The sequence below is a fragment of the Cebus imitator genome, unplaced genomic scaffold (assembly GCF_001604975.1).
Source record: "Cebus imitator isolate Cc_AM_T3 unplaced genomic scaffold, Cebus_imitator-1.0 Scaffold9, whole genome shotgun sequence".
Taxonomy (NCBI): domain Eukaryota; kingdom Metazoa; phylum Chordata; class Mammalia; order Primates; family Cebidae; genus Cebus; species Cebus imitator.
Window position 1 is genome coordinate 7469658 of NW_016107324.1, and position 23333 is coordinate 7492990.

Sequence of the window (23333 nt, forward strand, 5' to 3'; positions counted from 1 at the left end):
AAAAAAAAAAAATCATCTACAAAGAACCTACAGCTAACTAACATTATACTTAAAGTCGTGGCCTGAGTCATTTCCCCCTAAAATTAGGAGCAAGGCAGTGATACCTATTATCACTATTCTTGTCAACATAGTGCTGAAAGTTCTAGCCACGCGCCACCATGCCCAGCTAATTTTTTGTATTTTTAGTAGAGATGGGGTTTCACCATGTTGGCCAGAATGGTCTCGATCTCCTGACCTCGTGATCCACCTGCCTCGGCCTCCCAAAGTGCTGGGATTACAGGCGTGAGCCACCGTGCCCAGCCTAGTGTTTCCTTTTATGGATCATGTTAAGTGTAACTTTTTGTTTAGTCCTATGTCCTGAAGATTTCCTCTTAGGTTTTTTCCTCTAAAAGTGTTAAAGTTTTACATCTTACATTTACGTCACAGTCTACTTGAGTTAAGGTTTGTGTAAAGTGTGAAGTTCATTCTTTTGCCTACAGATACTAAAGTATTCCAGCACTGCATTAGGTTTCTCTAAAGGGACAGAACTAACAGAATAGATGTATATATAAAGGGGAGTTTACTAGGAGAATTGACTCACACAATCACAAGGTGAAGTCCTACAATAGGCTGTCTGCAAGCTGAGCAGCAAGGAAGCCAGTCCAAGTCCCAAAACCTCAAAAGTAGGGAAGCTGACTGCAGCCTTCGGTCTGTGGCCAAAGGCCCACGAGACCCTGGCAAACCACTGGTATAAGTACAAGAGTTCAACCTGAGGTTTGGTGTTCGAGGGCAGGAAGCATGGGAGAAAAGATGAAGGCCAGAAAACCCAACAAGTCAAGTTCTTCCACCTTCTTCTGTTTGCTTTATTCTAGCCTCCTGGCAGCTAATTAGATGGTGCCCACCCAGATTGAGAGTGGGTCTGCCTCTCCCTATCCACTGACTAAAATATCAATCTCCTTTGGCAACACTCTCACAGACACACCCAGGAACTATAGTTTTCATCCTCCAATGTAATCAAGTTGACAGTAGTAACCATCATGAGCACCGTTTGTTGAAATGACTAGCCTTTATCTATTGAGTTGCTTTGCATCTTTGTCAAAAATCAGTTGGACATATTTGAGTGGTCTGTTTCTGGGTTCTCCATCTTGTTCCATTAACCTATGTATCTATACTTCTACCAACATCAATACAGTCTTTAAAATGATATAATATGTCTTAAAATCAGATGACTCCTCCCACTTGTTCTTTTTCAAAATCGTTTTAGCTATTCTAGTTCCTTTGCCTTTCCACATACATTCTAGAAAAATCGTGTCTATATCTACAAAAATTTGCTGAAATTTTGATAGGAATTGCATGAGGTCTGTATATCAATTTGGGGAGAGTTCACATCTTTCTTATGTGGAATTTTGTAATACATCAACACAGTATGCCTCTCCATTTATTTGATCTTATTTGATTTCTTTCATCAGCATTCTGTAGTTTTCAGTGTGCATTTTGTACATATTTTGTTAGGTTTATATGCATGTCTTTTTTGTCAACTGTAAATATTATTGCATTTTTAATCTTTGTGTCTATATGTTCATTGTTAATATATACACATACAATTTAGTTTTGTATGGTTGTCTTGTATCCTCTAAGCTTTGGTAAACTTAGTTCTAGAAGGGTTTTTTTGGTCATTATCTGGATTTGGGGATTTTGAGGATTTTTGTAGGGAATTTTGCACATAAACAATCATGTTATCTGCAAATTAGGATGGTTTTATTTCTTCTTTTCTGATCTGTATGCCTTATATTTCCTTTTCCTGTCATTGCACTGGCTAGAACTTTCAGCACTATGTTGACAAGAATAGTGATAATAGGTATCACTGCCTTGCTCCTAATTTTAGGGGGAAATGACTCAGGCCACGACTTTAAGTATAATGTTAGTTAGCTGTAGGTTCTTTGTAGATGATTTTTTTTTTTTTTTGAGACAGGGTCTCACTTCATTGCCCAGGCTGGAGTGCAGAGGCACAACTATGGTTCACTGAAGCCTTGGCCTCCTAGGCTCAAGTGATCCTCCCACCTCTGCCTCCTGAGTAGCTGGGACTACAGGTGCATACACCACACCCAGATAATTTTTAAAAATTTTTCTGTGGAGATGGAGTTGTGCCATGCTACCCAGGCTGGTCTCAAACTCCTGAGCTCAAGCAATTGCCTGCCTTGGCCTCCCAAAGTGCTGTACAGGTATTTACAGGTGTGAGCCACTACTCATGGCTTCTGTAGATGATCCTTATTTATTCTTAGTTTACTAAGAATTTTTATCATAAATGGATGTTGAATTGTATCAAATGCATTTTCTGCATCAATTGATATCATGTGGTTTTTTTTCTTTAGATTCTTAATATGGTGATTGATTTTCAAACATTGAACCAGCCTTTATTCCTGGAATCAACCTTACTTGGTCATATTATGGTGCATGATTCTTTTTATATATTGGGGAATAATACTTGGTAATATTTTATTAATGATTTTTGCATCTTATTCATAGAGATGTCATCAGTTTTCTTTTCTAGTAAAAACACAAAAAATTAGCTGGGTGCAGTGGCATGCCCCAGCTACTTGGGAGGCTGAGGCAGGAGAATCACTTGAACCCAGGAGGTGGAGATTGCAGGGGACAGAAATCGTGCCACTGCACTCCAACCTGGGCAACACAGCAAGACTGTGTCTCAAAAAAAGGAAACACTGGTACAGTGGTGGACTTCACCAAAATTACAGATTTTTGGCCAGGCACAGTGGTTCACACCTGTAATCCTAGCAATTTGGGAGGCCGACGTGGGCAGATTGCCTGAGCTCGGGAGTTGGAAACCAGCCTGGGCAACATGGCGAAACCCCATCTCTGCTAAAAGTGCAAAACGTTAGCCAGGCCTGGTAGTGTACGCCTGTAGTCCTAATTACTTGGGAGGCTGAGGCAGGAGAATTGCTTGAACCTGGGAGGCGGAGGTTGCAGTGAGCCAAGATCGTACCACCGCACTCCAGCCTGGTCAACAGAGCAATGCTCTGTCTCAAAAAATAATAATAATAATTACAGATTTTTGCTCTGTGTAAAACTGTGTTAAGAGGATGAAGGATAAACCATAGACCGAGAGAAAATATTTGCAAACCACATATCTGACAAAGGACAAGTATCTAGAATGTAGTTTAAAACTCTCAAAACTCAACAGTTAGAAAAAATACAGTAGAGGCTGGGCATGGTGGTTCAGCCTGTAATCCCAGCACTTTGGGAGGCCAAGGCAGGCAGATCATTTGAGGTCAGGAGTTCGAGACCAGTCTGGCCAACATGGTGAAACTCCATCTCTATTAAAAATACAAAAAGCCAGGGATAGTGGTGCATGCCTCTAATCCCAGCTACTCTGGAGGCTGAGGCAGCAGAATCACTTGAACCCAGAAGGCAGAGGTTGCAGTGCGCCAAGGTCACACCACTGCACTTCATCCTGGGCAACAGAGTGAGACTGTCAGAAAGAAAGAGAGCGGGAGCGAGAGCAAGAGAGAGAGAGAGAGAGATAGGAGGAGGGGAAGAAAAAAGAAAGAAAAAAATACAATAGAAAACAGGCAAAAGACATGAACATAGATTTCACTGAAGAAGGTATACAGATGGCAAATAAGCACATAAAAATATGTTCAATATCATTTGCCAGTAAGAAAATTAAAACCGTCATAAGATATAAGATATCATCTTACACCTATCAGAATGGGTAAAATGAAAAATACCAACACCGCCAAATGCTAGTCAGGAGAAGAGAAAGTGGATCACACATACATTCCTGGTAGGGACATGAAACAGTACAGCCACTCGAGCAAAGTTTGGCTGTTTATTAAAAAACTGCACATGCAACTAACATTCAACCCAGCAGTAGCACTGTTATGTACAGGAATGTTCATAACAGCTTTGTTCACAATAACCAAAAACTGGAGACAATCCAGATTTTTCCATGGGTGAATGATTAAACCAATTGTGGTATGTCCATACCATGGAACGCTATTCAACAGTAAAAAGGAAGAAGCATTCAGAGACCCAACAACTCGGATGCATCTCCAGAGAATCAGGAAGAGAGAAAAATGCCAGCCCCAAAAGGTTCTATGCTATATGTATACACATATAAACATTTTTGAAATAATAAAATTATAGAAATGAAGAACAGATTAGGGATTGCTATGGTCCGAATGTTTGTGTCCCCTTAACATTCATATGCTGAAACCTAATCATCAGTGTGATCATGCTAGAAGGCGGGGCCTTTGGAAAGTAATTAGATGAATGTCCCTATAAAAGAGGCCTCAGAGAGCTCTCTTAGCATTGCTGTCATGTGAGGACACAGTAAGAAGGTGCCTTCTGTGAGCCAAGAAGTGGGCCCCCATCAGACACAAAATCTGCTGTGCCTTGATCTGGAACTTCCTGCTCTCCAGAAGTAGAATTTTAAAAATTCTGTTGTTTATAAGCCACCCACTTTATGGTACTTTGCTGTAGCAATGCCAGCAGATTAAGACAGGGATTAAGGAGGGAGTTGGGAAGTGGGAGGGAAGTGGGTATAATTATAAGAGGAGAACAGGAGGGATCCTTTTGGTGGCAGAATTGTTTTGTATCTTGACTGTATTCATGTGGCTTTCCTGGTTATGATATTGTAGCATAGTTTTATAAGATATTAGTGGTGGAAACTGGGTAAAGCTTACAGGAGATCTCATTTCTTGCATGTGAGTTTTTAATTTTCCCATAATAAAAAAGTTTAATAAAGTTTAGGGGTAAAACCTGGATACACCAAGAGATTTTAGGCCAATTTCTACTCTAACACTTCGCAGTTCCACTGAACACAGTATATCCATAGAACATGGTGTTAAGATCATCTTGGTAGTCCTGGGTCCCATCATGCTAGGACTAGGAGGGTCAATTGGAGGAGCTGCATGAGGTTACACTGTTGAAGGGCCTCAAGTGTAAATGTCTGATATCATTTCTGGAGATAAGCTGATAAGATCAAAGGATGGCAAACAAGGGTGATGTAGGTGATACAGTCAGTGCTTTGTCCAGACACCCTGGAATCCCTCAAGCCAGTTCTGTCTGCCCCTCCTCTGGCTTCTGTGTGTTTTGCTTCTGACAGCCTGGACTGTCACTGTTCATTCTGAGAATAGATGCAGGCTAGTGAAGCTGCTTTGGGTCACCAAGAACCAGAGGGGCCTGTGAGTTTACTCCTCGCACACTCACTCGAATAAGAATGTGAAAGCTCAGTTCCTTTGCATCTGTTACACTCCAGAGTTCAGGATCATGGTAGGGCTGGCACTTCTGAAAATCATACTCTTATGTGGCTCTTCTCCTAGCTTTACCCCTTTCTTTACCTCCTTACTGGTTTCTTCTGGAAGCCCTTAGAATATCATATGTATATGACTTTTCATCTGGGAATCCAAACTTAGATCAAAAAACTTTCAACATGTATCCCATTACTGGACTATTCTAAGTATTCAAATGCATTAAAATTTTTGATAAATATGAATTTATAAAAATTTATAAATGTTAATTATACATTTTCTTATGAATGACATTATATAATGCTATATTTTGTCAATATGCATTGAACACACTATGTAAGCATTTCAAATATGTACCAATTTTATAATCTTGTTTTGGTACTTCTTTCTTTTTAATCTACTGAATGCTTTAAGAAACAAAAATGGAATGGCCTGAGCATCTTTTGCCATTTGGATGGGTCTTCATTCAATGTTCAGATATAATTATCACAGCTTTGGATCTTTAAAAATGGTCAGTATCACTTCTGACAGCTTTTATTGGTTTCTGATTAAAAGCCTGTGTTTAAAAACCCTAAACATTAAATCCAAGCCATTGGTGCTTACATTCTTTTGATCAAAGAAGCAAAAGCCCTAAGCCCTAACTTTCATCCAGCCCATCTCTTTCTTTGGCAGGGAAAAAAGAACTTGGTGACAACAGAGAACAGGAGAGGAAAAATAGAATTATTTACCTACTTTTAAGAGAAGAGTATGATCTCATTCATATAATTGTATATTCCTAAACACTGCCCTATTTTATAAAAAAAGCAATTTTTCACACTTGCCTTGATAAGTATGCTATTTAAGCAAAAAAAAGCCAGCATATTCCATAAAGTATAAGCAAATTTCAGAGGAATTACAAGTTGATTGCTTTAGTAATAAGAACTCAAACCTCTAAATGTGTATTATATTATATTATATTGTATTGATTATATTATATTATTTATTACCGACTCTTGCTGTCTCCCAGGCTGGAGTGCAGTGGCGTAATCTTAGCTCACTGCAACTTCCACCTCCCAGGTTCAAACAATTTTCCTGCCTCGGTCTCCCGAGTAGCTGCGACTATGGGCATGCGCCACCACGCCTGGCTAGTTTTTATATTTTTGGTAGAGACAGCATTTTGCCGTGTTTGCCAGGCTGGTCTCAAACTCCTGACCTCAGGTGATCCACAGGCCTCAGCCTCCCAAAGTGCTGAGATTACAGACGTGAGCCATCATGCCCTGCCCAAATATATATTATTTTAAAGTTGCTCTAGAAAAAGTGAAAATATTTAAAGTAGTTAACACTATACAGAGTTGGTTTAACCACACAACTCACAATAAACTTACTTGATATTGATGAAGCCAAACAAACATAGTTAATGAGTAAGTAGGAATAACAGCTCTTAAAGTCCATGATTTCCTGCGGGAATGGTGCTATTAACAGCCCCCTTCCAAAACTGAGAATTCCAATTACCTTCTACTGCACATAAGCAGGAACTGTGTAATACTGCAGGTCCAAATGAGGAGTGATCCTTCTTGATAAACCCAAATAATATGTTCGTTTTAATTCACAAATTCTCAACATTAGTAGTTTCCTATATCTTACTTGGTGGATTTCTAGTTGTGTGTAAAAATAAAAACCTATATATTTGCAAACTATTTGCCTATGAAAATTGAATAAATGGCTTGGGCATTTGCGTAATTTAATACCCCATCAGAAAGACTCTTGAGGTACACCAGTGTGCCATGGCCCTATTTGGAGAATCACTGGTCTAGACTTTTCAACTATAATCACTAGAAATGTATCTCAGTCGTGAATGTTTGGTTGCCAAAAATGTAGGCCTACCTTTATTACCTTTCTAGGGCTACTGTAACTAGTACAACAAGCAGCAGAAGTTGATTCTCTCACAGTTCCAGAAGCTAGAAGTCTGAAACCAAGATGTTGGCAGGGCCATGCTCTCTCCAAAGGCTCTCAGGAAAAATTCTTTCTTGTCTCTTCCAGCATCTGGTGGCCCCAGGTGTTCCTTGGCTTATGGTAATCTAACCCCAATCACCACCTTTACCTTAACATGGCTGTCTTCTCCCTGTGTGTCTCTTTGTGTCCTCTCTTTTTATAAAGACACCAGTCATTAGATGTAGGGCTGATAGCACTTCCGTGATGGCATTGCTTTAACCTGATAGCTTTGACACCAAAACAGAGGAAAAAGGAGAAATGATGGTTTAGCATTCTGGATTAAACCAGAATGAGCTCATATCAAACAATTGTATCAGCAAAAACCATATTTCCAAATAAAGTCATATTCTGAAGTTTCAGGTGGACGTGAAATTTTAGGGAACAGGATTCAACCTCTGCAATGACCCAAGCCAGCTCAAGTCAAAAGGTTTTTAAGGTTCAGTTGTCACAGAATCCAAGGAAAAGCTAAACTGTCCGCTTTTCAAAGTGTAGGAACCAGACAGATCCATGGCTTTCAGTGCAAAAGTTCATGATCTTCAGTCTAGGGTCTACCAAGTATATGACACAGCCATGGAGGCCGCATACTCCCCCTAAAATACAGACAAGTGTAATAAAAGTCTGCTTCTCCTCTGTATGGCCACCACCTTGTTCAATTTTGTGGAATCTTAGTTATCTGGGAAAGGAGTAAGATTGGCCCAGCTTGGGTCTAGTATACCTGCCCTGATTCAGTCAAGTCCAGCCAGGACTGTGGGTGTTGGGATGGTGGTGGTGAGGTCACAAAGCCTGTGAGCAGGAGCAGATTCTGTGAGAAGGGGCTTGAGCAGAGCAGGCATTTTGACCCACATGTCAACATTAAATGATCCCAGCACAGTGCTTGGCACAATGTAGGTGTTCCCGAAATACTGTTGGATTAATTATAAACAATGGTCTGATCTTCCTTGGTTCTTTCCAAGTACTCCCGTTCCATCTCTAGCACTTCCTGTTTTTGTCCTGTTCTCATGAAGCCATATCCCTGTGTAGACCCCTTGTTTGTCCTATTCCATAAGCTCCTGTTGCCCTTGGCACACACTCACCCTTGTCCTTCTCTGCCATCCACTCCCAGAACACCTTCCTAGTTTTTCCTTGCTACCTCAGACCCCCATGTGTACTCTAGTCCAATAAGCTGTAGTACATAGACAATAATGTGTTTTCATACAATCTCATCTCATTTTTTTTTTTCCGCCTGCAATCCTGAGAAGTAGGTATTATCATCCCTATTTTCAGATAAGGACTTTGAGGCTTTTGAGGGTTAAATTGTTATGGACAATGCTAGTATACAGGAGAGCTGGGACTTGAACTCAGATCTTCTTACTCTAAGTTCTGTGTTCTTTTGAGGAAGGTCCTCCTTGATGATAGCACTTTGGATAGCACACCTGTGGTGGCATTGCTTTGACCTGATAGCTTTGACACCAAAAAGCAGGAAACAGGAGAAATGATGGTTTAGCTTTACCTTTAGAAAAGCTTGTTAGTGGGAGGGACCCCATCTGATCAACAATGTGACGTTTCTCACCCCGTTCATAGGCGTGCCCATTTAAAACAGGCAAAGCAAACATTGAGCCAACGTTTCACAAGTAATCTTTTGTCCAGCATTTGAGATCCTTGGCAGTTCTTCTTTCTTCCTCCACGCTTGCCTTTGTTACCCCAGAATGCCTCTGTCTGCTTGTGTTTCTTTGGACATTAGATTCATTCCTTGTACATACTATTACCTGACCTCTGTAGAACGCCTTTCCTATTCTCCCAGGCTTCAAGCTCTTCTATGGACTACCTCTTTCCTGCCTACTTTTCCAGACTTACCTCTCAATGTAAGATTTTTGCACTTTTGCTGGTCTGGCCTTCAAATTGCATTCATGCCAGTCAGCTGGCCTGTTGAGCTGTCTCCTCCTCTTCTTCCTCAAACCTGCCTTGATAGATTCATCCTTAGGTGTTCACTTTCCCTAGAATTATTGCCTATTCTACTCTGATTACATTCAGTAAATATTATCTTTCTATGTAAGCGTCTTGTAACTCAGAGTGTTGGTACCTTGAGTATAGGGGTCCTGCCCTGCACCTAGGTCAGGACTTAAACAGGATAGGTGATCAAAGAAAATTTAGTTGAATATATCCGTATCTCCACCAAAAACCATTTTTAGAGGCATGGCAGGATGGGAGGTTGATTGATTATTTTCCCTCTTTGTCCCATATATGCTAGTCTCACTAACATTTTGTATGTAGTGATAAGTTCTGGGTTTGGAGATAAAGGACCCGGTTTCAAATTCTGTCTGCCTTGTATAAGCTGTGTAGCCTTGGACAAGTCACTTAATTTATTTTTACGTAAGTTTCTTCAACTGGAAAATGGGGTACGAATACCTGTCCTAGCCACCCCCCTTCCACAGTGTCGTAGTGAGACCCAAATGAAATAACGCTTGTGAAATAATTTACCCATCTGTAAAGCACTGTGTGAGAGATTATAAACATTCCCTCCTCATGTGCCTCCCACACACACACCTTTTATGCTTTCATCCTTCTAAGAAGCAGTTGTTTGTGCATAGGGATCACCTGGCATTCTTGCTGTAGCACTCCAACACAACCCGCACAGGATGCAATATACAGCTTACGGATCGACTTCAGTGGGATGTGAAAGTGGAAAGTGCATCTAGTTCTCACTAAGATGCCTTGGCTCAGATTCAACAAATGCCATTTAATTGAATGCTTTTTATTTGCTTTTTCTGCTCCCCCCACGCCAAAATCTTTATCTATTTGTCCATTTATTCATTTACTCATTTAACACCATTGTTTTGAGTGCCTACCAGGGTCATGAAACATGTTAAGATTCCCAAGATAGTCACATTGTCCTGAGTGTAACAGACACACAAAAACTACTTGTAGATATAAGAACTATAATAGGATATATAGGATACACTGTATACAGAGGTGGGAAAGATCATTTCTGCGAAGTGAGGGAGTATGTGTCATGAAAGGCTTCAGTGGAGGTGCTAGTCTATCTTGAAAACTGAGTAGGTGAAGAAGTAAGGTAGAGGCAATGCTGGTGAAAGAAACAGCTTAAGAAAAAAAATCGCCCTGGGAACCATTGTTAACTCAGCTTGTAAGATTAAATTACGTGTTGTTTGGCAAACCCTATACCAGTTTATGGGGTTACAGGGGTCAGTGTAGGCATCACGGGGGGTGGATGGTGAAGTAGCAAAGGAAAACTAGCCACATTATGAAGAGCCTTGAACAGCCATTTTACTCGACGCCAGTACATATGGAAAAGGGTTGAAAGGATATGTGAAGCTGCCGCCACCAATGCCTTGATTATTCACTGGAACCCTTTCAACCAGAGAAGGTAGATACAGTACTGGCCTTTACTGAGGACTGGGTGGCGCTGTCTGTAGGGGCAGGTTAATAATATACACCTAAGTGACAAGAACACTCACGCCCGAGGACATTAGACTAGTGAATAGACACGTGTAAAAATGTGTCATCAGTAATTATAAAGAAGCAAAAATGTAAACAAAGCGGCACCTAGTAAGGTAGAAGACAAAGCAAAACATCTACGGCTGTTAGGTAATGGGGAGGCAGGCGCCTTAGAAAACAGGAAGGGCAGGCCGGGCGCGGTGGCTCAAGCCTGTAATCCCAGCACTTTGGGAGGCCGAGGCGGGTGGATCACGAGGTCAAGGGATCGAGACCATCCTGGTCAACATGGTGAAACCCCGTCTCTACTAAAAATACAAAAAATTAGCTGGGCATGGTGGTGCGTGCCTGTAATCCCAGCTACTCAGGAAGCTGAGGCAGGAGAATTGCCTGAACCCAGGAGGCGGAGGCTGCGGTGAGCCGAGATCGCGCCATTGCACTCCAGCCTGGGTAACAAGAGCGAAACTCCGTCTCAAAAAAAAAAAAAAAAAAAAAAAGGAAAACAGGAAGGGCAAATGCAAAAACCTCTAAGGCAAGAGTTTGGTGGGGAGTCTACGGGATTCTTTGTGCTGAAGCGCAAGAGGCACGAGTCACCGCTGCGGTCTCCGGTACCAAAGGGTCGAGGGGTCCCCATAAGGCCGGAGCGTCCTGGTCGAAGGTAGCCGGAGAGGTGCTTCGGCGTCTCTAGGCAACCGATCAGCCCGCCCACTCCAGAGTCACCCCCTCGTAATTGGCTCACGAATTCACCAATGGGCGCAAAGGGGCAGCTTCCCGCCATCTCTGGCGCCCGCTTTCAAACAGCCGTACTTTGCAACTGCAGGCGGACTTCTCAACCAAGCTTGAAGAAGGCGGAGACTTCTGCCTCCCCGCCCTGCCCCGAGCAGACACGGCTCCGCCCACTGGGCGAGCTTCTAGTCGACGATTGAAGGACGCGACTGTTCCTTAAGGGCTTCCGCTCCATGGGTTCGGTTGTGACTAGGAAGGAACTAGTGGACTAGAGCCAGGGTAAGGGGTTTTGCTAGAAGCTGGTCTTCCGCTAGGTCTAGAGTTTCCTTGCGGTAACAGACTCCGTGGCCTCCGGTGAGTTCTGATTCACGAGTGGGCTTGGAGCTGGGGTTAGAGGAGTTGCGGCGTCCTCGGGATCCTAGCTGAGGCTTCCCGGGGGGCTGACCTGCCCCCTCCCCAAATCCCGCTTTGGTGGACTGCCCGCAGGCCGCGGGCTCAGCTTTTGCCTTTAACGCGTCATTTAGACCTCTTCATTCCTCCAAGATCCTACTTAGAAGTGACATACAGAAAGCCTGCGTCGTCTCTTCTCCAGGCTGCTGGGGTCGCCCTGAGACCCTACCCTGCGGACCCTGTCTTTGTCAACCCGGCGTCACGCCTGGCTTACAGTGGGTGCTCTGTGCACCTGTGTTGACCTAGTGCAATTTGACGCTGGCGCTTAAAGCCAGCAGCCCCGGGTATCCTGGGCCCCGTGCAGATTTGGTCATGTTTGTAGTGCCGTGGCTGAAGCCAAACAGTTCCTTAAGGTCATTCGGTCAGCCTGTGGTTGGTGCCTATTGTCTATTAGCGTTACTCGCTCTGCTCTCTGGGCAACTTGAATCAATTTGTCCAAAGTGCTGTCATTAGCACTGATCACAAGATGTGTGATTATTTGTTTATATGTCTATTTTATTTCCCTCCATCATGTCCTGTTAAACTTTGTCATCTTGAACAGTGTTTGGTAAATTGTCGAATGAATCAATAGGCCGCCTCCACCAGGTGTTGCAAGTCTACGGGCTACGTGCTCTGGCTGTTTCCATTCTAGAAGGGGAGTTATGTCAGCAAGTAAGGAGAATTTCCCAACTAGTGCAATTCTTAGAAACCCCTTTTGTGGGGGGTTTACAATGCTTTCCATATCGCAGTCATGTACTCGAGTCTATTTAAGCCTAGTATCACCATATAGCTTCATAAAGTGCGACAATCTATATGCACTCCCTAGACAGGTGAATGCACTTAACTAAAGAGACGCTGAAGTTGAAGCCGTAGGAAAAGCATAAGAAATCCAGTCTGAAAGTGCAAAAAAGTGGCTAATTCTATGGGGGAACATGCTTGGGGAGGGCATCTTGAAGGAGGGTGACACTTTTGTTCCATGGAGGGTTGCATTATTTGAAGTGACATTTCTCATAGGTTGCACATTCACCTTTTCTCAGATATGCAGAATCCTCTTGATTCCCTTAACCTCTTCTGTAGCTAGCAGACTCCTATTCATCAGTAATAATGTTACGATAGTAATAAAACAAGAATGTATTGATTGGTACATAGTGCTAATTACTTGTATTATCTTTTGACTCCTCAGAACCAATCTTTGATGTGGATACTGTTTTTACCCCCCATTTCATTAACGTAGAAGCAGAAACAGTTTGCCCAAGATTGCACAGCTGATAAATAGAAGAGCCAGAACTGAGCCCAGGTTGTCTGAATGAGTGCCCTCGTTCTTACAGCCATATTTTGTCCTTTAAGATTTATTTCTAATCCAAAATCTGTTTTTTTCTGTAAAACTTCTCTAAGCTATCCTTTCTTCTTAGGAAAAGTTAATTTGTGCTTTGTACTTTGATCATCTGCAGAATTTATTACAATATGTTATTGTAACTGTTAGTTTATCTCAGTGGCTGTCCAAGAGAGGATGAGCAGAGACAGCTTCTCATGGCCAGTACCATGTCTTAGATGCATCTAGGATATGATCTGATACACAGTAGGTATTCAATAAAATTTTATTGAAATAATGAATGTATATAGATAACATTCCTATATCATATTCAGTCAACAGATATTTGTTGTGTGCCTACCATGTGCCAGGTGGCAGACACATTTTAATTCGGCCTTCAGGGTGCTTATAGTTTATTAGATGAGGCAAAAACAGTGCCACTTCTGCTTTGTAATCTTTTGTCCAACTAAACACCCATTGGTTTTGTTGCAAGGAGGGCAGAGAAAAAAACCGGGACAACAAAAGGAGTGCTGGGTCAGGGCATCCATATGAGTGTAACAACAGGACATCCTTTTTATAGTCTTAAGGGTTCAGAAAAAGTTATCTAGGAAGAACGTCTACCAGACTGCTATTGAAAAGGAAAACCAAAACATACTGTACACTTATTCTGCATCTTGATTTCTTAAGTGGTCAGCCTTGAGTCAATAGATACAGAAATATTTCATTATTTTTACTGTATTGTATTGACAGATTCATAGTATTAACAAATTAATTCAAAAATAATTTTACTAGTGCAAATGTTCATTTTTTACTAGTGCAAATTAATTCATAGTATTGACAAATTCAAAAATAATTTTACTAGTGCAAATGTTCATTTTCAACATATTGATATTGATAGTTTTCAAGATGGTTTAGCAGTTTATATTTTCACCAGCAACTCATGAGTTACAAAATAGTCACTACTGGATGATAAATTTTTTTGTTCAATCTAGTGGTTGAAAATGGCATATTTTTGTTTAAATGACGCTTCTTTGAGACATTATAAGCATCTTTTCAAGCTTATTGATTTATACTTTTTAAAATAAAATGTCAGTCTCCCAGTTTTACATTGGATTTTCTCATTTCTTTGTAAGAATTCTATATTGGGACTTTGTCATGTGCTTTGGAAATATCTTTCTCATTCTTATTTTTCTGACATTGTTAGTCATGTATTTTTTCATACATAATAATTGACTTGTTAATGATTGTCTTTTGCCTTATACAAAATTTTATTTTTTTTGTGGTTAGATTTCCATCACATTTTTCTTTATGGCTTTTGGGTTTACTATCTTACTTTTTTTTTTAAGGCAGTCTCTTCTGTTGTTCTAAATATTGCAGTAAAGTCTGTGCAATTCTCCTGCCTCAGCCTCCTGAGTAGCTGGGATTACAGGCATGCAACACCATGCCTGAGCTAATTTTGTATTTTTAGTAGAGATGGGATTTCTCCATGTTGGTCAGTGATAATGAGTGGTGATTAATAAATTAAAGTATTAGCTTTTAAGTCTCGTTTTAAGTATTACCTTTTTAGTGTATATATATTTAACCACAGTAAGTTGATCAGATTTCGCTTTATATCTGAAATCATTTCTTAAAGTCCCTTAAAGTTTATTCTTCTCAAAAGGAAAACTTGCTTATACCTTTTCTTCAGTGGGGGAGATTTTGGTCTTTTTAGGTATTTTTAGATGTCTTCTTTAATGACATGGTTTGGATTTAAAATAACATTAAAGATAAATACTTTGATCTTTTACATTTTATTTATTTTTGAGACAGAGTTTTGCCCTTGTTGCCCAGACTGGAGTGCAATGGTGTGATCTCTGCTCACTGCAACCTCTGCCTCCTGGGTTCAAGTGATTTTCCTTCCTCAGCCTCCTGAGTAGCTGGGATTACAGGCATGCAGTACCATGCCCAGCTAATTTTGTATTTTTAGTAGAGATGGAGTTTCTCCTTGTTGGTCAGGCTGGTCTGGAACTCCCAACCTCAGGTGATCCGCCTGCCTTGGCCTCCCAAAGCACTGTAATTACAGGCGTGAGCCACCACACCAGGCCTTTTCTGTACTTTGAAAATTAAAAACACCTTGTAGAATTATTCTCTATCTGAGGAAAAGTAGTTCTCTATTTAAAATATTAATAGCTACATTTTTAGCAATAGGCTCTTACAAATCTTAATGTTCTTTTTCAATAATCAACATCAATTGATGGCAGGCTAATAAAGGATTGGAACAAACCTCTTTAACTTAATGAAGGAGAAATTAACTCCAATTCCATATTTTGTCTTGTATTTATAGTTAAATGCAAGAGAGGTAAAAGACACAGAATTCAGAAGCAGAAAGGATTATTTCTGCCTGGAGGATTCAGGAATGTATTTAAGGTCCAGCTTAATCTCTTTTAAGGAGGTGTGATTTAGTTGGGCTCGTTTTTCATTATCTATACGTAGTGTTCTGTAGACAAGTCCACTTGCAGTAGTGGAAAAAAATCTAGAAACATGAGATTGTATGTTTTCCCCTCACCATTTCTCCTATGTTATAGGCTGTTTACCATACTTACATCTTTGTGTTATGTTGGTACACAAAATGATAGTTTACAGATAGATTTATTTTCCTCAATATGCATGTCTCTTCCCCCTTGTTCCCTGGCACAAGTGTAGAAAGGAGTACGTGTGGTCTGAGAAGCAGAGGCTAGAGGGTTTTAAGTTGATGTGAAGAGTCTGAGTTGATATAAGTTGAAGTGTAGGGACCAGAGAGAAAGGGATTAGAAGGTAGCCTGCAAATTAGAGGATGGCTAAGGAACATAACTCAGTCTTTGAAATACAAAAACTTGGGCCGGGCGCAGTGGCTCAAGCCTGTAATCCCAGCACTTTGGGAGGCCGAGGCAGGTGGATCACGAGGTCAAGAGATCGAGACCATCCGGTCAACATGGTGAAACCCCGTCTCTATTAAAAATACAAAAAATTCGCTGGGCATGGTGGTGCGTGCCTGTAATCCCAGCTACTCAGGAGGCTGAGGCAGGAGAATTGCCTGAACCCAGGAGGTGGAGGTTGCGGTGAGCCCAGATTGCGCCATTGCACTCCAGCCTGGGCAACATGAGTGAAATTCCGTCTCAAAAAAAAAAAAAAAAAAAAAGAAATACAAAAACTTGACGTAGGGGGATTTTCACCACTGAAGTTCATATGTGTGTTAATCTTTAATACCATATTTATGTATTCTAGCTTGCACATTTTCTTTTCACATTTTAATATCTACAACATAGACGGTGTCCTAAAATTAGTGTTAAGTCATAATTTTAGTGGCTGCATCTTGTTCCTACTGCTACAAATAGAACTGTGTCATAGAATCAAAGAAATCTTAGATCTGATGAAACGGGATGTCGTCTGCTCTAGAGCTATTGGCTTCCATAAAAGTTTGTGATATAGTTCTTAACTGTTAAGACGAGGGCACTAAATTCTTTATGGTAAAATGCATTTGGATTACTGGGTCTCTGTGCTTCTGATTTGACTTCCAGCTGAATGATATTTTAGAGCTTGAAAGGTGTGGAGAATGAGTTGTGGCTCAGGCCCATATCCAAGTGCGTTTCATTGGCATGAACAACAGTGGACTGAATAGAGGGCAGTGTGAGGCCAGGTAATTGATGACACCTGCCTAGTTTTTTGTTGGGATTGTTTGGAGCTTTGAAGTTCTGAGGAGTTTATGTGTAGTGTCAGGCTCCTTAAGTATAACTTAAATCAGCAGCAGCTTTTTTGACCGTAAGTAGTTGAAAACCCATTTCCTGCTGCTGCTTCTGCCACGGCAATGACTGCTCCCCAGGGAACTCTTGCTGTTGCTTTTGGAATTGGAAGTCCACAGTGGTGTAGCTTCACAGCCCTCTCTTCTGTTTTTCCTGAGTATATTGCCAGAACCTGGTTTTATCAAGCTTAAGAGGAGGACATTTAAGACTTATATTTTGTTGTGTGCTCTGTGGAATTTACTGGATTGTAAATGGTTTCTGGGTAGCAGTCATTCACTCATGATTTAGGGGCCCTTTTTTTGTGAAGCATGATATTTGGATTTCTGGTATTAAAAAAAAAAAAAGCCATTAGGATACTACCTGTGCCGTGTTTAATACAGCACATCTGAAATTTTGTTTGAGCTTAAGATTTTTACATTTGGCACATTTCTAGTTTATTATTATTGTCGTCTTATTTTTCATATGGGCAAAAATCTTACTGTTTTAACTTACACTTTCAGACTGCTAGAAAGTTCTGTTCATAGTGTTATTACCTATTTGCATCTTTTCTTTTCCATGAGTTGCTGTCATACAGCTATTTTCTATGAATCACAATTATTTGTATTAGTCATAAATGAGTTACACATGTTTTCTCCAAGTCTGTTTCTGTCTTTTGACTTTGTGTATGTATGGCCTCTCTTATGTAGTTTGTTCTGGGGAGATTTTATGGGATCTTCAGAAACCAAACATCTTTCTCTTCCCACAGGAGGACCATGTCATTAGACTTTGGCAGTGTGGCGCTACCGGCACAAAATGAAGATGAGGAATATGACAAAGAGGACTATGAAAGAGAAAAGGAGGTAAGTTGTTAAAAACTGACCCTAAACCCAATCTTTAACAAGTTTTATTTCCTGATCAAAATCGTACCATCTTGTGTCATTTTGAAGGGATTTGAAAGTTTTTTTTAAAACAAAACAACCCTAAAATCTGCTTGTTATTTAGACTAAAAAAGTGGATAAGTGGAATGCTTCTATTTTCGAGACAAGAATAAAACACAACCGTGAATGATGCCATCAGATAAATGGTTAAAATTTTCTTTTCGTTTAGGAGGTAATGGTTGCCGTTGGAAGTGGAAGGTTAGTTCCTAGGTGCTTGTAACATTGCCGTGAACAAGTCTGACAAGGAAGGGTCTTTGCTTTGGGTAGTTTACATCCTGGTGGAGGCAGACAATAAACAAGTGAGGAAAGTGATTTGAGTGAGTGATAATTTATCATTGATAAATGACAGAGAAACACACTGGAGTGTTATGAAAGCAATTGGTAGGGGATTGCTGTAGATGGGGTGGTGAGAGAAGGTCTCTAAGAGGAGGCAATATTTGAGCTGAGACTTGACTCATGAGAAGGAACCAGCCGTGCGGAAGCCTGAGGAAGATCTTTGTAGGCCAAAACACCGAGGAGTGTAAGCTGGGGAGTTGGGAAGAGACCCCGTGTTATCTGTGGAGCAGCCAGAAGGCCATGGTATTGGTTATATATGAGCCAGTGTCAGGTGGTGGATGTCAGGTGGAGATGTGGGTGTCGGATCATGGAAAGCCATGGTAAGGTGTTTGTATTTTATTCAAAGAGCAATGGGAAGGCAGTGGAGGATTTTAAGCAAGGAAAAGTGATATCATATTTTTGAAGATCTTTCAGAAGTCTGTATGGTCAATAGATTATAAAAGGAAATGAATAAAAGGGAGAGATCATATTATTTATATATAAAGTGTTTAGCAGCATTCTTGGCACATAGTAAGTGTTCAGTAAATGGTGGCAATAGTAATAGTAGCGGTAGTAGTGTTATTGGTGGAAGTCAGTTTACTTGTTTCGGTTGTTTTTAGTTTAAGTCAAATTTCTTGATTGCCTATGATAAAAGGCTTCTTTTGTTCTGACACTGTTTTTTATATGACCCATTTTCTAATATGTAAAGAAATCTTTTTAAATCATTATTGGAGACCATTAGTATTAACAGGAAGCAAAGAATAGGGTCAGTTGACTGATGCTCATGTAGCTGGCAGCAGCATTATGGTAGTGATAGAAAACTGGCAACTTGCTGGATTTGGTTCATAGGCAGGCATTGTTTGGTTGCAGAGTGCTTTTAAAAAAAATCGAATCCATATTTGAAGATTGGAAAATTTTATGTGGCACTGCAGAGTCTCTGGCTTATCTAAAAACATCCAAAGCCCTGGCCACACCTGGCCTCTATTTGCACATGGCAGCAGGCAGGCTGGAGCTGAGCAGTGGCTCTCCTTCCCCAGCTGGCCACGGTCCCCACTTCTCACACAGACATGGGCTTATGCACTCAGACCTGCCTGCTTCACTCTGGTAAATTCTCTGCCAGGTCCCTGAGGGCATTTGAGTTTATGACCCCGGTGAGAGTTTCTGGATTTTGGCAGGGCCCCTCACAACAATTGTTGTGGCAAGGATGGGAATGAGGATTTTCTGTTACTTGGAACCTGCCGCATGAGGTTTTCTTGACTGCAGTGGCTTGGATAGTTGCCTGGGGTTTAGCCACTGGGATTCTTGATAGGGTCAGTTTAAGAAATCATTACTGTAAAGAAGAAAAAAATATTTTGACAGGTGATTTTTCATTGGGAAAGATATTAGGGAGATAGGTAGGGTATTAGGGAGAGCATACTGCCGGTGTATTGTGGGGTTAAAATTTTAAAAGAGATATTAGTTAAGGAGGTGATTAATTCTAGATACTATAGACAATAGCTATTTGGGATCACCTCTTTGACAGATTGTATGCTGAGATAGAGAATTTCAGGGGAAAAGTTGTTTTTAAAAGATCAAGTATCTAAGAATGAGTATTTCTAACAGAGTGGAAGGATGTATAGCTAAATTGACTCTAATATCATGATTATGGTCAAATTTGTAAGAAACTTCATGTGAATAAAAATATTTTTATTTTAAAAAAAAATTGCTGCAATGGAAAGAGTGAGATTAGAGGCCTGAGAGGTTCAGATTTCAGTAACAAACTTTAGAACGTCACAAATCTTCAGCTGTATGTATGTGTTGTCACTGCAAGTTAAAGTAATAAATTGGGTGTGAAACCCAAGCTTGCATGCATATGCAGAAACCTTTATAACCATCTCAGTCTTCCTGACCCTGCAATAGCTGGGCGGCTCACAGCCTTAAGAAATTAAAGAAAAAAAGCTCTTTTTTTTTCTGTCTACCTTGTTGGTATCTTTGGGACTGTGGCTTTGGGATTACGGCTAGGTTATAACTGTTAGCAGTGGGCTAATGCATATTGCTTTCTCTACTTAGTGAATCAATTTGTGTTCAATTTGCTGACATAGGAGGAATGCCTTTATCCCTGATGATGTGCTATAAGGCTTACCAGGCATACCGCATCTGACTCATAGTCTGCCCTGCTAAGGGTTTGTGAGAGTCTCTCTTGGTACATGGTTGGATAGTCCTGATTTTCACTGTCTGGGATGAAAGGCCAGTTGCTAATACAGCATGTTTTTCCAAGCTGTGTTTAATTTTGTTGTTTTGGTGCCAGTTGGGATTTTGTCCACATATGCCCATATCCCAGTGAATACACCATTCCAACCTTTATGCCATCGTTATGAGCAGATTTACAATTATAATTTTGCCTTTTCCATTTCTATTCTCTCCATTGTTTGCATTGAAGATGAAATGGAGAAAGTGCCTTTAACATTCGGAAAAAGGAAAGCATTTAGTAAATAGGTGCTTCAATATTTAGAGGATATTTAGACCAGTGGAATCTTAAGCCACAGATCATCACTAATAGATCATCATCATATTTTGCAAAACAAACAAAAAAAAAACAAGAATTTTGTAGAAAAGTCCTATAATCTATTTCTAAAGTGCTGCAACTCTTAATGGTACATTAGTAAAAGTTGGCCCACTGGGGATCTAGGCATAAAGGCATAGCAGAGAGGTACATAAGCCACAGCTTCTCACAGTGTTTCAGCTGTATCTCCATCTCTGAAAAATAGTCAGCAGAGCAGATAAGGGTGCAGATCAGTGAGGTTGATGACATCATAGAGATATGTATCTTGTCAGTTAATATCAATTAATTGTCACACATTACTTCTGTTTCTCCTAACTTCCTGGAGCACATTACTTTTTTGTACTGTTTGAGAGCTGCTGATGGTAGTTGTCCTTCTTGTTAAGAAGGAGATCTGATCCAAAGCAGAGTTTTCCTTATAAAGCTGTCCCAGAAGAGAATTCAGAAGCTCTTGTATTAACTCATTTATAATGTAACAATGTGACTTTGCAAAAATACTTTTCAGCTTAAGTCACTATACCTTTTGATTTCACAGTTGGATATTACAGAGATAGAGTTTTTTTTTTTTTTTTTTGAGACCGAGTCTCGCTCTGTTGCCCATTCTGAAATGCAATCACGTAATCTTGGCTCACTCCTCCTCCTGGATTCAAGCAGTTCTCCTGCCCCAGCCTCCTGAGTATCTGGGATTAGAGGCGTGTGCCACCATGCCCTGCTAATTTTTTTTTTTTTTTTGTATTTTTTAGTAGAGATGGGGTTTCCCCGTGTTGGTCAAACTCCTGTCCACCTGCCTCGGCCTCCCAAAGTCCTGGGATTATAGGCATGAGCCACCGTGCCCAGCCCCAGATAAAGTTCTTTTTGTAATAGGAATGCTTGTTATAAGCCTTTTAGTTGTCAGGAAAGTCACAGCTTAAGGAAGATTGTTATTTTGGACTCTCACAGTCATCTGGAATAGACATGTACTTTCTGCAATGTCACCAGAAGTAGCTCTGTGATTGTTGTTGGTTCTAGATAGTAAAATTCTCCATTTGTGTATGTATGTATACTGGAGCTGGTGATTTGGGGCATAAATACTTGGTAATCTATGATATCAAGATAATATTTGCTGATGGTGGGTCATTTAGTGATGATGGGCCATTTAGTGATGACATATTTGAAAATGATCTTGAGTAGAAAGGTGAATGGTTTAAGTAGCAGGGGCAGATAGAAACTTCACCTGGCAATACTGACTTGGTTTATATATTGGTAGCTCTTTAATAGAATAATAAATCTTCATTTAGCTTGGCATCATGTATTTTAGAGGCAAGGTTTCCATTGCATTTCTTCTTCCACTTTGTAACTGCCTTGTTTGATGTAATTACAGAGCATTTTGATATTTTGTTTCCACTAGAGGGAGTTGTAAAGCTAGTATTTGTTTATATTTAGCGTGTATACATGGAAGCCTTATTTAATAATTCATATTTTAAAATATCAGAATCTTTTTAGAAGTGCACTTATGAGGCCACCTGTTCAAAGGGAATATGACCATTAGATATTCCATTTGCTACCCTTTCTCTTGGGAGCAGATTATTGTATGGTTTGTAATTTGAGGCCTCTTGCCTTCATGAATGTTGGGGATTACAGGCCCTGTAGATAATCTGTTTAGTTAATTTAAGCTGAAAATCCTAACGAAAGGTTTACATGTTCTTTGTTTCACATTTACCCTTCAGAGTAGGCTTTTGTATGTTCTACATGGGTTATTGCCAAGTGTTTTGTTAACAAAGTTCTTTGAGTCAAATGCTCTCTTCTTTTTTCTTTTTAAGAAAGAAACGTGAAGTAGAAAGGGAGAGGAGTTTATAGAATGATTCTGAATTTATTTCAATTGAAGCCTTAAGAGTGGCAAATTATCTTTTTTCCAGGGAAGTTATCTGTTAAATTTTTAAACTCAGTTAATACACAATAATATCCTATTGAGATTGCTGCTTGCAGCCAAAAATTCAATCTGATGAATTTTAAATTAATGATTGGGATTAAATATTGTCATGTATAAGGATTGTTATTTCTGTTCTTGAATCTGTATTTGGAAGTTTGATAGATCTTTAATGAGGAAAATTTACATTTTCTAAAAATCTCTATTTGGTAATATGCATAGCTAGATGTGGCAATTTTGTGTTTTATTGCATAGAGTTCAGTGACCAAAATGCAATTTGACAGTGTATATGAGGAGGGTACACTTTGATCCTGGGAAATGGAAACATTGGAGGTGGGATTTTGTTTCTGAACGGCCTTATTTAGGAGGATTTCACTTCATTAAGCTTTCCTCTGCCCTGAACTTAAAGAAGCCAGGGAATATGACCCAGCTATGCCAAAGAACTTGATGGATAAATTTTTTGAAGATGAATTTTATAATGGCATCTATAGATGCCAATTTTGTGGTATCACAAAGAAAACTACAGTAACTGCTGAATTACTATGTAGTTTTTTGTTTTTGTGCGGGGAAAAAATGTACTCTTCAGATGTCCCTGTCAAGGGGCCCCCGAATTATAAAGTTATGAACTTGAACCTCACTGAAGGTTTAGAAGAAAATATTCTTTCTGTTCAGGAGTCTTTACTTGATGTAAGTATAAAAGATTTGCTTTATTTTTCCTGGTGTAACATGTAGGGGTAGTCTTTTTCCTTAAAGCAGTGATGCATAATTATAGACAAGTGGTA

General features: G+C 40.1%; 1 protein-coding gene across 1 annotated transcript in view; it reads left to right on the forward strand.

The window, feature by feature from the left end:
* Positions 1 to 11543: 11543 nt before the first annotated feature.
* The window catches only part of CEP152 (centrosomal protein 152), a 77151-nt gene continuing 65361 nt past the window's right edge, over positions 11544 to 23333 (forward strand). The window contains exons 1-2 of the mRNA XM_017544039.2: positions 11544 to 11729; positions 17620 to 17713. Coding sequence (XP_017399528.1) covers positions 17627 to 17713 — 87 coding nt within the window. The 5' untranslated portion in view covers positions 11544 to 11729; positions 17620 to 17626. The remainder of the gene's footprint in view (positions 11730 to 17619; positions 17714 to 23333) is intronic.